The following is a 13,718-nucleotide window of genomic DNA, read 5'->3' as shown; positions in this document are numbered from 1 at the left end:
TTACATGCCTACTTGAGCCCAACTTTCAATTACTGTCAACTTTCCATTAACATATTTCAGACATTTAGACTAAACTCATGCTGACTGCACTGGCATCATCATTTCAGTATCTACTTTTAATACTCTAGACCATTCAGAGAAGTGAGACTGATGAAAGTATGGTTTTTGAATTTTGTAATTCCTGAGGCGATTACAAAAGGAATAAGTCCATATAAATGCAATTTATATAAGAAGAATATAAGCTTTAGCATTATCTCCTCATGACAACAACTATGTGGGTGATAATGACCCACATAAGAAATGGGTTTTTGGGAGAAGGAGGGTTGGACTCAAGGTGTTTTTTAATAGAGTGTTTGTGATGCAATGCAGTCCCTACATTTATACTGTATTTCTCCTCAAGGTTTTCAGTAAAATAACCCCAAAATACAAAGTACAAGACTTTTGAGTTGTACATATTGAAATACAACAGATGAAACCATAATGACAAGCACATTACATTGTGATTTTTCCTTAGCTGCTCCAGCACTTCACCTGCTGATCTTTTTTACTTAGCTTTCCACAACTACACATTATTCACTTAAGTTTTTAAGTATTATGAAAAGAAGGCAATAAAACTGATCTGAAGCTTTATGTTCCAAATTTTAGCCATGAATCAAGCCTGTAAAAAGATTATAATGGCAACTACATATACAAAAAGCAACTAATGCTCAGTTATAGTCTTTATTCCACAATTTGTTTGTTCATTTACTTGCTATTTTAATATATAGCAAACACCAAAGAGCATAATGCTTTATACCTGGCCTAGACTTACTAAACATACTGCAATAATAAATAATTCTTTCCAGGATTTTATGGCACGAGTTGTTCTTCCCACTCCTGCATACAATTTGTTCCATTCTTTAACTGGGATATAGATCTTTGCTCCATTCTGAGGGTTCACTTACAGACTGATGATCATCACTTAGAGTGTTGGCTGTCAGCTTCCACAGAAGACAACTTGTTTCCTAAGTAATTAATGTTCAGAAACATTCCTTGACAATTTATTCCTACTTCTTCATTACTCTTGTTGCTATGTTTTTCTTACTACCCAACTAGAAGCTCCCTCATTCCAATTGTTTTGTATTATATCTAATACATACAGAAAAACTGTGTAAGTCAAATTGTTTCTGCAGTAAGAAAGAAGTTAAGTGACTGTGTTTGAAGGTCAGTCAGCCTCCCCTAATAACCAGAGAGAAATAAGAACTCAAAACAGTTTCCCTATGTCCCAACATTTCAAATGTTAATGAAGTAACTTCCCCTCAGCTTCTCTTGCATGACTAAGGGAAACCTGCAGAACATTTGTGATACAGGCATGTAGAAGTCAGGTTTCCTAAAGTTACACAGAGGAAGCCTCCCACGGGAACTTCAACCATGCTTACCATGCCTCAGGAAGCACATACAAGGAGACTGTGCTCACCCTGAACTTGTGCTACAACTCTGCCTTCCAAATTGGGCCCCCTTGAAACCCCCAAAGAAGGTATCCCAGCTTGTGTGCAGTTTATTGACTGCTTGAGACAATTAACAGGCTTGAAAACTGTATGAACATTAATTTACAAAACTTTGGTATGGTAACTTTCTGTTCCAGTATAGTGTCTAGGACACTTTGTACATTTGCATTTCCCTATAAAACCAGGTTTTATTGCAGTGAGTTGTATACAGTGCTTAAATAGCCTAGATGTTCAAAAAGGTCAGATTTATGTATGAGAATTTAAGCTTTGCTTGTACTACTGAACACTTTTCTCCATTTTTATCTCCTTATTAACCTGTGAAGTTCAAATTCATTTTTCCTATGCTGTAGGGACAACCCAAAACTCCCTTACATGGTTTCAAAGAATTCAGATAAGCTCCACAATTCCTTCCTTTTTTCCAAACAGGAAAAAAGGTTGGTTCTAAAGCATTCCTTAAATATAAAGGAAAACCATATAAGCCTTTTAATAACGTCCAAAAGGATCTCCTTCAGATAACATACCAGTATGAGTTTATCAGACATAATTCAAAAGACTTCCACTACAGGCAGATTAGCAGAAAAACCAAACCCTTTGTCCGTGACAGTTACTTATTGTATCACAATAACAGCTGTGTTCAAATTGGGAAGATACAGCTCAGAAATTCCTCCTTTTTGTTGTGCATACAAAAAAAAAAATACTCCAAGAAACTCACCTACTAACTTCCTCTGGCATTCTAGAAAATTTCTACCATGCTCTACAAGGCACTTAAAAATACAAAATAGAAAAAAAACATATGAAGTGGTCCAATAGAATTTTTTTTCCAATTTGCATTCATAGCAAAATGAATATTCACTTATATATTCATTTCCCTCAAAATAAGAAACTGACAGACACCAGTCCTGACCAATGGAGAGAAGATTCTTAGCTTATCAACATAATCACAGACTAAGGGCAGCACCAATTTCCTGAAACATGATTTTACCATATATCAGAAATAAAATTTACTGTTTTTCAAAGGTTTTTCACTAAGTTTCTGGATCAAGCAAAAAAATCCAGCTCTTCATGCAAAGAACTTCACTTCTTGAGTTTGTATTGTATTATTCTGTTTCATCCTGCTAAACAGAACAACACTTTATAGCTTAGATGGGAAACAGGTCTCTAACAGGCATGCAGCAGGCTCCTAAAACGACCAAAACCCCCCAACAAACAGATCTGGCCACTAGATGGCCTGGAGACAGCAATTTTATGCAACGTGGGCAGCTACCACTAGATGGTGGATACATATCGCTAAGTGACTGCAACATGCAGGTAAGCTCAGCATGAAGTTCATTTTGCTACACTTCACTTGCATAAAATGAAATTAAAGAATTCTAACTTATTCTTATACTTAAAGCTATCTGCCCCTGCTTCCATCCCCAAGATCTTCCAGTGCTGTACTTGACAGTCAGGGAGGAAGTGGGAGAGCATATCTGGAACAAGACATTTGTTCATTCTGCTTTCACTAGAGAGCAGTTCCTGATACAGTTCTCTTACATTTTAACTATGCCAGGGAGTTTATTTGAGGCTTTCTGTGATCTGCCACCTCTACTTGCATTTAAAGATGTCCCACTCTGAGGAAAAACCCAAAAGATAGCCTTATTATAAATTTCATTTTAATTGCTGCTCTCCTAAATCTGCTTACATCAACTTCCTGGAGACTTTTATCTCCTTATTGGACAAGCATGAATACACGACCCACACAAAGTATACCCTCATTATGTTAAGATCATTTTTCATTTAATTCACCAATTTCCTAAGAAAAATTACTAAAAACTAACATTTCAGGTCTATTACCATCTACAACTGGTTTTATGAACTCCTCATACTATGAGCACAAACAGCAAGTAAAGTTTATCAATTTCCCTGTGTAACCAGTATCCATTATAACCAACACATTCCAATTAAACACACACTTGCATAAATACCTTACAATGCGTACACACTCATTTTATGCACTTCCTTCATAGGCAAGCAAAGTCTACAACAAAATAGTCTCAGAACAATCATGAAAAATTATGATCTACACAGTATTTTTGTCCAATGTTTAAGAGTACTGTTCTGTGCAGTCAGACTCAGCTAAATACCTATTTGAAGAGAAGGTTGCCAATTTATCCAAGTACATACTTGCATTTTTGAAGGTGGACACCAGGTTCTGGGAATGCAATTTTGGACATCTGTGACTTAAAGGACTTAAGACATATTAAAGCAAACAATTCCCTTGGCCTCCTAGTGCAGTGCTAATGAAGGCCTGAACCAGAATTTAAAAGGAAGAACAAGTTCACACAATAAAGGAACTAAATAGGTTAAATACAAAAAGTTATGTTATAGAACATAGAAAAGGGAAAAGAAAATAAAGTAAAAAAGAAAAACTAAGTCATACCTCCCTTTGACCCCAAGAATATACTTCTTCTATGCTCCAACTACAGAAAGAGGTCAGTCTACAAAACTCACTTTGCTACTCTATAAACATCTTTATAGATTTGTTTTGTGAGGCAGACACATATTTTGATCCCAAGAGGCAAACACCACATCATATATCAACATAAAAACCTGTGAAAGCATCGTAACCTGCATCTGCAACTGTTAAAGAGATTGCAAAAAAGACTACATAAGAACTTCCACAAAACCTAGGGTAAAAGACATAATTGAGGCTTCAGTGGATAATCAATCAGCTTTAATCATGATGAATTCTCAGCAGAACATTTGGTATATTCTCAATACCAAACTTCCATCCAGGTTGCCAAACATTTATTTCAGAAAGGGCAAAACCCTCAGAAATTCAGAATAAATAAGCAATTTGTAAAACTAACGCAGCTTCCTCGTAGAAACAGCTTCTAGCTGCTAAATCTAACTTTGCTTAATGCAGTACACAAGTTACAAGACATGCACAGTGTACACACAGTACATGACAAAGAGTTACAGGAGGGCTTGTTGAAATCAGAGATTACCTGAAAACAATGCATTTTTATATAAACAGTGGTTAGTTCAACCTGAAAATGAGTAGGGTTGGATTTGTTCCAAAAATTCAATCCATGTCTGTTTAATTCACTACACTAACACCAGCAACTTTTATTCAGCACATCACCTCTCTCAATATTTTTCCAGTTAAAAATCAATTGCCAGATTTGTGTGATCTGGTCTTTAATTCACGTTGGTGGTCCAACCAGAAGATGATAGAATTTCCAGTGCTAGACCCTCAAGCATTTACTATAACTTTGCTTTGTCTCCTTATCTGTGACAGATGCCACCAAAAAAAAGGCAACATATTTGCTGTATCTGGAACAGGAAGTGTTTATATTTGAGCACAGGCAGAAAAATCTGTTCATTACAGTACATTATTGCAATTTATCACAGCTCTTTTATACTCCATAGGAAAAAGGCACAATTAAGGTATACCTCAGTAGGTCTGGGATACAAGATAACTTACTGAAAAATGCCAACATGAAGATGCCATCATTGCCCACTCTAAGCTGATCTGCATCACTGAAATCATCCCGTGGTGGATACTCTTCTTCCTGGATTTACAGGTTAGTGATAATTTAGTGAAAAGTTTAGAATAACTACCTATAGGATAAAGTATTAATCATGCTTCTAAAGCTAGAAGAAAATTTACATTCCTGTAACATGTCCACATAAAGGAAGTTTTAAAAAAATAATTTCTAAGTATAAAACAAATCTTATTTGCTGCTTATATTGACAGAGCCCAAATTTTCTGTAGAAGCTATGTACATACTGTCTGCTCATCTTAAATGAAGCTAGAATTATTCCAGATTAGTACTTTGACAATGAAAATCAACATACATTTTTTTAAGGTAACTATCTTGATACGTAGCCAAACTATTACATATTTTTTGAAAAGACATCACACAGTATGCTCTATACATTTCCTGCTGGAAAGGTCTTCTAATAATTTCCTTAACATAAAATAAAAGTTATAGAATAAGGTTAGTATCTTAAGTTCAAGTGCTGATGCAACAGCACTTGAATTTTATAACCCACAGAAAAACATAAGGAAGGCAAAGAACACCTCCAGGGTCACTAGAGGGCGCGAGCACATTAAAAGTGTCTGAAAGGCTTCCAAACTCAAAAGGCACAGCACTTGAAGTAAAACAAAAGCAAACAGAGACGTCAGTCAAAACCATCCAAAGACTTCTCCCATTGAGTCAAAATGGACCTTAAAATAATGAAAGAGAGATCTGCTTTGTTTCTCAGCACTCGATTTTGAACAGAACTTGGCAGGTATTATATATGCAGTTTTAGGAACAGGTGGAACATTGCTTCAGCAAACACAAGTTTTCACAATGACAGTTTTCATCAGGCTCTTTAGGAAGTGCTAACACCAATTAAACACCATTTTTAAACTTAAATGAGTAACATCAAAACAATGCAGGATGATACAAGTTAAATAATGTTGTCAGTAGTAGCAGTAAAATGGTCTAAACAGAAGCACAGGTAATTATTTTCCTAATTTTTCCTCCTATTACCATAATGTATTGGAACTGACATAAGAAATTTCCTATAAAAATAAATGAAATCAAGAGTGATCAAGGGAAATTTACTTGGCTGTTTCACCCACAAGCACTTACTACAGAAATAATGTTTATGACTAAAAGGGCATTAAATAAGCACAGTGACCTAAAGCTCTGTCACATGTTCCCCTTTGTAAATAGAGCAAAATAATTCACCAGGGTATAGCAATTAGGTTAAAAACATCCTTGAATGACTGCTGTACCAACTCAGAGCAGTCAGCTTCACCCTTAGTGATAGGGCTATGAAATTCCAGCTGTGCTCTGTATTTCAGATTAATTAACCAAGACACTGTATCAGATAACTTACTTAAAAAACACTGCTATTCACACAGACAATTCCAATGGAAGCACAAAAAGCCAGTTAAGCAAGAATTTTAAGGGGCTATAATTCAGCTCCACATAATTTCAGGCATTCCTAAATAGTCATCTTAAGTGACTAAAAAAGCATCAGTTTGTTCAGCTCAACTTTGCTGCAGATACAAGACTGATGATGGAGAGGAAGGGAATGGGAAGGAAAGAAGGGCTGAAACAGCATTAAAAAAGAGAGCTGCATTTCAACGTGTTTATCTCTGAAATGCATGCCATAAAACTTCCTTTTTCAAGTCGGACAAAAAAAAAGCAATTTCAATTTTAATTTCACAAGGTCTACAAAACCCATACATAATAATTTTGGACTTTTTAAAAATTGTCTGCTAACTACTGTACTTCATACTGGCATTTCCAAAACAATTAGTGAATTATGCTCCATGTAAAAGCTGACTCAGAAAAAAGGAAATTTTGCTCAATGACAGTAACAAATTTAGTTGAGGCTTCTCTGATGCTTACACATGTGAGAAACACAGGTCAATAAATACAGCTCAGGAACATGACAGCAGATATTTGCAAAAAGCACTGTTGTACTAAGTGTGAACAAGTATTAATTTATCACATTCCATGTCAAAAGGAAAGATTAAAGTGAGTTCTCTTTACTGTCTACAAAAACCAGTGTACAAAAATTGTAAGTGTTTAAGATATTAAATACTCAGAATACTAAGAAATCAAATCAGCCTATATCCACACATCATTGGGGATTTTGAGGTTTTATGAGCAGTCCTGCAGACAGAAAACACTGACCACTGCTCAAGCCGCACTAATACTGTCTTTCAGTGCTCTCATTTCATCTGGTTGGTGTCAATTACCCTAGTCTTTCTGCAAAATATAATTGTTTGCCACCATGTATTGAGGAATGAAAACAGGCAATGAAGAACAACTGTCCTCTACACTGATGCTTAGAGTCAAACAGATTTTTACAAAATGCTTCTGTTAGATAGTGGCATTTTTATCGATGAGGTCATATATTTTATCTTTATTTTTCTTTTTAATGAGAAGAATGTAACACAACACACACAAATCTGTAAGATACGTAACACTATTTCAGTATACCATTGGTTTTTGGCAAATTTAGCCAAATTAAGGAAGATGGACAGCATCCTTGCTTTCTAAATAAATTGACATCTGTAGGAACAGAAAGGTTACTGCTCCTATGACCAGAGAAACATCTGAACAGCAAATTATATTATCAACATAAATGGCATGTCACACAGAGTAATTTCTCTAAAAAAAAGAACATCAAACAAAACATGGTACAGAGCATCTATTGAAGTTGAATCTATTAAACCCCCATAAACTTGAGTGTTCTCTGTAGTATTCTGCAAGAGGAGAACTGTTTTTTCTCCTCTATGTTTTTTAGCTTTTTTTTCAAACAGAAATCTAGCATGGCATATAGGGAGACAACCACCCTAATAAAGTAAAGAGTGATATAACTCTTCACAATGCAGTGTTTACATAGAAAAACTTCTGAGGAAAGGGTCAAATTACTTAATAAACCCTATAGATTATACTTTCAGCATACAAACCAATAGGGAGAAATTAATAATGGAGAAAAAAGGCACAATTAACCCCAGAAGCATTTGTTTGCCAGCAGGAAAATTCATAGCAAAGTCTAAACTAGAGAGAACTATACCATACCTCTGGACGACTGAGGAATATTTCATCAAACAGACTCCTAGATTCCCTAAACTGGGCGTGCTAAGCATGTAAAAACAGAAAAACATAAGACAAATGCAACTGAAAAGCATTAAGTAAAAGCCATTCATTGCAACATACAAACAAAGTCATTAAACTGTTAGCAGCATTTTTGTCCATTTAAATTGCCCTTTCAAAACTGACCTTGAGGATTTGAAAAGAAAAAGCCAGGATAACTAATGCTATCACCACTGGTGACACAGGGCTAGTACAATTTCTTTGAAAAAATGAGATCTCTGGGAGCATTTGAAAGGAACACACGTTTATACACAATCTATTCCTGCAAGACAAGCTACACAAAGAATTTTGTAAAATTATTGAAAGTTTCAGTAAATGTTAAGTTTGGAATTTTCATATTATCTGTTAACACAGGCCCATGATGAAATATTTCATATGATCACATTGAAGATATTTTGAAATGGCCTACATGATTTGGGGGCAAAAATTTGAAAGCTGTGCAATAAGTGTGCTGCCCTTCCATGTCATTTTCCACTCTTTTGATTAATGAGTAGATTTAAACCTTCACTGCACACTTTGGAGTCCACCATGAAAGTGATCACCCTCACACATTGCTCAAGGTAACAAAAGGACATTCAACTTTTTCCCATTGTTTACATTATTGCAGTAAAGAGGCAATATATCCTCGTTTACAAGGAAGAAACCAGAAGCTTAGAACACAGCACAGTTCACATTTGTAAGAGCACTAATTTCATAAGGCTGAAAATAAAAACTGAAAAATCTATATGTTACATCATTTGTCTGTTTTGCAAAGTGTGTAACATGCAGGTCAGATAATGTCTGCAGCTGTCACTTGTGAAAGTGAGAAAACAATTGAACTTTGCATTACTGTTACATAATTAAGTTACTTATCTTTTCTTCCATGGGTATTCAGAGCTAAATCCTTCCCCTAAAGATGGCAAAGCACCACTCAAACTGTAACAAGAGCCTTCTTTCTTATTCCAGCCACCTGCCACATTAAGACACCCTTATTACACAGTCTTAGTCTATCTCAGCGTAAGTCCAGAGGTATTAAATAAGGAAGGGATTTTGTGGAAGCATCACGTGGTAAGATAATTAAAACAGCAGTAATTAAAACTGCACTGGCACTTAATTTTAATATTATGTACAAAGCCGAAACTCAGCTTCAGCATTTTTTACTTTTCCCCCAAATCCCAACTTTGCAACCTTAATGCTGTTTCTCAAATACAGCTTGTGTGTATGCATGCATTTGCTAAAAAAAGAAAAAGAAAGAGGGGAAAAAAAACCAAAAAACAGAAGCAAACTAAGCAGAATTACTGATAAACGTGAGCTCTTCAGCAGTCAGCAAGAATGTGACTTTCAGATACACTTCTGATACTAACTTAGTATTGCCATTAAGTCTAGAATCTTTTAGTCCATCTCTGCATTGGGGGAATGACGTGTTCCTACGGATTTTTCATAAGTGAAATTATTGTGGTGTCACGTAGTTCTTGAATTTCAAGATCCCCTGTGTGTTCTAGCAAAGCAGACTGAAAAAGTTGATTTCTCACTTCATCACTGTATCCAACTCTCTCGCCTCTTATCTCCAGACTCCTTTTCCCTCCCTGGTCCTCTTTTCTCACACACCAGCTTCAGTTCCTTTCCTAGTACTACATTTTGTCCCCACTTGGGCTCCTTTCTCCTCCCATCTCAGTTAAGCCTTTTCCCTTCTGTCTCTCATTAATTCCTTCTACCCTGTCCATACCATTGCCTTCCATTCATCCTTGCCTTTTCCTATTTTGACTTAGACTCTGCTCCCTTCTACTTACCTCCCTACTCAATCAAAACGCGACTTCTCTTCCCACAACATGTAAGTTTCACAGGGTCAGCCCCAATTGTCCTTCTTCCCCCCCACCCACCACTGAAGAGAGCTGAATATAGTGGCTTTCCCCTTCCCTTCTAACTGAAGGCCATGAATAATAAATCTGCTTCAGGGAACACCAAAAACTGCTATTTCTCAGATCCAATGTTTTCACCAAAAGCAGGAACAAGCAGCCAAAATTTGTATCTACTTTTAGTTCTGTAATTCTACTCTGATACAGTAGAATCAGAGTAGAAACTGAGAACGTTCTCCAGGAACAGTACCTCTGAAGTCCCATCCCCTTCAGAACTATGAGCAGCCTAAACTTTCTCATGCAAGACCATCTCCATGCATTTACAAAACTTGAAGCTGTATTTATCAACTGAGGAAACTAATTTTTCAAAAATTTGTGGTTTGACCAGAGGCAGGCAGACTGCTTGAGGAAGGGCAAAAGATGTTTCTGTTACAGTGACCTGAACTTTTAAGAAAGAGTAAATAAAAGTTTAAAATGACAAGACTAAAAATACTTGCTCTCTTGTTTTGGGGTTTCATTTGTTTTGCTTAGCTTTATTCTGGAAATTGCCTGAACCTCAGGCTGAGTTGTCAAGGGAGATTGCTTGTATGTCTGAAATTTGTGCATCATAGGGTTCTAGATGTGAGAGCAAAAATCTTGCAAGAGATGCACATCCTGTCTGCAGTGTCACAGATACTCTACAAGTTAGAGTTTGGGTTTTTAATGCTCCAAATTTGTAATTTCAGAATAAGGACTTGAATCAGACCAGTATTTCAGCAAAAGTTTTACTTATGTGACAAGCAGTAAGGACAGACTATAAACAATCCATACTCCTGTTAGAGCAGATAAAATGTGACAATGGAGATGATCCCCTCACTACTAAAACTTGGCAAGTCAAATCTCCATGGTTTCCTACTGAATTCAATCAAACAGCTTTGTGTGACATCATCACTGGTGATGTTACACAAACCTACTTTAACATCAGCTGTGCATATCTCAAAGTGAGTGTTGTGCACTGTGAAGCAGTCAAGGAAGGACCTGCCTCCTGCTGGGTAAGTAAAGGTTTTTTCCCAGTCACAAGCACATCACAGCCACTAAGATTTTTAAATGTATATCAAATATAATCACATTTGACCTCAAGGAAGAAATTTTTAGTGAAAGCACAAGAAGGCTTTTTTGGGTATAGTACATTATGGTCAATAGTAGCTGAATTTCCACAACCCAGAACTTCAGAGAAAAGATTAAACTTGCTTACAAAACTAATATTTACCACTAACTACAGATACCAATCTTCTATTTTGAAGACGATATTCTTCATAAGATTAATTCTTACAAAACTAGAGACACTGGATATATGCCTATTAATTGTTTACCACAACTCATGTAGGGGCTTTTTTAAGTACTCGGAACATTTCTTTGAACTTCAGTATTTAAGTTTCCATAGATCAAACAACAGGAACCCTTCTTTTTAAAAGCTGCCTACACGATTTTGGGTCATATCTCTTCCAGACTGTCGAAATTCTCTCTTCTTCTCTAAAGGTATTTGGTAATTCTTTCATTTTTACCATCCACAACAGTACACATTACTGATAACTCTACAAAGTTATATTAGTAGGGGATACCTGATTAAGAGTTGACAAAATACTGGATAAAGTAGTAAAACAGAGTAAAAATTGGCTTTTAAAGCTGTTTAGACAGCTATGTCTTTCAAAAGACTGAATATGATGTGCTTTTTATAGTATTCACAAGTAACTTACACTATCTATATAAACATCCAAATATTCCTAAACATCCAAAATATTTAAATCATCAATCCACCATTATTATAGTCATGGGTCATAAAATGGGCCAAATTGTTACCAATAAGTAGCCTAACACATTTCACAAAACCGAAACAGAGCAGAACTGTATCACTTACTCGTTGGGCAACTTCAGCTGCTGCAGCTGCCATGGCTGCAGCTTTGGCCTTCTCCGCTTCATCGTACGTGGGAAGAGAGGTAGCTACACTGTATGGAGGTGGCACAGGATAAAACTCATTCTGTGTGTCTGTTCAAAATAAAGAAGTTACTTATTTTTAAACCAGAAAGATGTCAAGAATATTAACTTTCACATGCACATCATTATTTACCTCTAAAGAATATTTTTTACAGAGGCTAAAACTGAGGATATTTGCATTTGAAGTTCTTAAAAATCTTTTTAAAAAAAAACTTTTAGTAGTTCGATGGTACTTTGAGCTGCTACCCGAAGCAGAAACCTCAACACAGAAGCTGGCAAGAAATCAACAAATTCATGAAGAAAAAAATCATATTTAGTTAGTTATATCCCCAGGCGTTCCAACCAAATGCTTTTTATCTAACTATACGAAAGATATATACACAAAAATCTTTTTTTAAAAAAGTTTTTCAGTATCAGCATCAATCTATTATTTCAGTCCAGTAATAGCCATCAAAATCGACCACAGACTTCATTTTTCTGTGTTGTAACAGTAAGACATCACCACATAGAATAGAATTATTAACAATATTAATTAAAAGTACTTAAAATATGCCATGAGCTTCCTCCTATACCCAGCAGTAGCTCGTTAAAAGGCTGTTTACGTGATAAAGATTTGTCAGCACAGGTCACATGGTCAACAGATTTGTCAGCACACCAACACAAGGATTTTACATATAGGGATAATTCCACACAGCTATGTATTATACTTGCAAACACTGTCTCAAAGAACAGGGACAGGAAACTGTTCTTTTAACAAACACTTAAAAAATTAGGTTGGCAGCTACTCCTAAAATATTTATTTGGCACATGGGAGACACAAATCCATGTAACTTTACTTAAACAGGAACTTCAATGTTGCCTGCTGCTAAATCTCCCATATTCCCAAGAAAAGCCACAATCTCCGAATAAAAGGAGCAGCGAATAAATGAATAAAGAGACCCATTACTCATCTTCCATGAGAAGTTTTATCAAGAGCCTTTCGAGCAAAATTAACCTTTTCATGGCAATATTTTCACCAAACCATGTCACACACTAAAGAAGTCTGAAGAGTTTTTTATAAAGAGGCAATGCAACTTGCTAATGAGTTCTAATAATGGAGCACTACTCAAAGATGTAGATTAAATGTGGAAATGAACTATAAGCAGACTTGAATAAAACCTATTAAGCTAATTAATGACCATCCATTTTGCCTAGCAATTTGGAACAATCAGCGTAATTTACAAGAGTGCTGCTTCTGAACAAACCAAAGGGCTGCACATCAAAGGACAGCTTTTTACTGCAATTGTGTGCATGGAAAAGAAAACCTACATGGCAGCATCATTCCACTTTGAACCAAGAGCTGATTCATACGTGCTCATCCCTGACAAGCTGCTATTTGAGAAAAATACCTGAGGTTGCAGCTGCTTCCACAGCTATGCTACAGTAAGGAGGAGGGGAAGTCTCTGCCTCAGGTGAGGCTGCTGGCTGCGCAGCCTGCGGAGTCTCTGCAGACGTGGAAGGCTGCTCAGCTGCTGAAGACTCTGGGGGGTCATCCTCATTGTGAAGCTTAGGAGAAAAACACACACATTTCAGAGGCATTCAGGGAATACTTCCCATGACAACCTAACACGTGCAGAGACATGTTCAAAGAGAGACAAGATCACTCTCATCAACAAAACAAATTATTTACAAAACAGCATGTGACCACTTCAAGTAGTCCAGCTAAATTCTTTTAGGCAATCAGCAAAAGATTATGTTAGATGCCTTGCCTTTTTTTTCCCCGGAATGTTCTT

The 13,718-nt window shown here is 36.2% G+C and overlaps 1 protein-coding gene across 2 annotated transcripts in view; it reads right to left on the bottom strand.

Annotated features, from left to right (window-relative positions):
- The window catches only part of NDFIP2 (Nedd4 family interacting protein 2), a 45,086-nt gene that overhangs the window by 13,218 nt on the left and 18,150 nt on the right, over nt 1-13,718 (bottom strand). Inside the window, exons 2-5 of one of the 2 annotated variants that reach the window (XM_058822674.1) lie at nt 13,335-13,491; nt 11,870-11,997; nt 8,063-8,122; nt 4,954-5,041 (exon numbers count right to left, since the gene is read on the bottom strand). In XM_058822674.1, the coding sequence (XP_058678657.1) occupies nt 4,954-5,041; nt 8,063-8,122; nt 11,870-11,997; nt 13,335-13,491 (433 nt within the window). The remainder of the gene's footprint in view (nt 1-4,953; nt 5,042-8,062; nt 8,123-11,869; nt 11,998-13,334; nt 13,492-13,718) is intronic. The other variant, XM_058822678.1, reaches the window with a different exon arrangement.

Source organism: Ammospiza caudacuta, chromosome 2 (genome assembly GCF_027887145.1).
Source record: "Ammospiza caudacuta isolate bAmmCau1 chromosome 2, bAmmCau1.pri, whole genome shotgun sequence".
In the NCBI taxonomy this organism is placed as follows: Eukaryota; Metazoa; Chordata; class Aves; order Passeriformes; family Passerellidae; genus Ammospiza; species Ammospiza caudacuta.
This window is presented reverse-complemented; position numbering and strand designations above follow the sequence as displayed.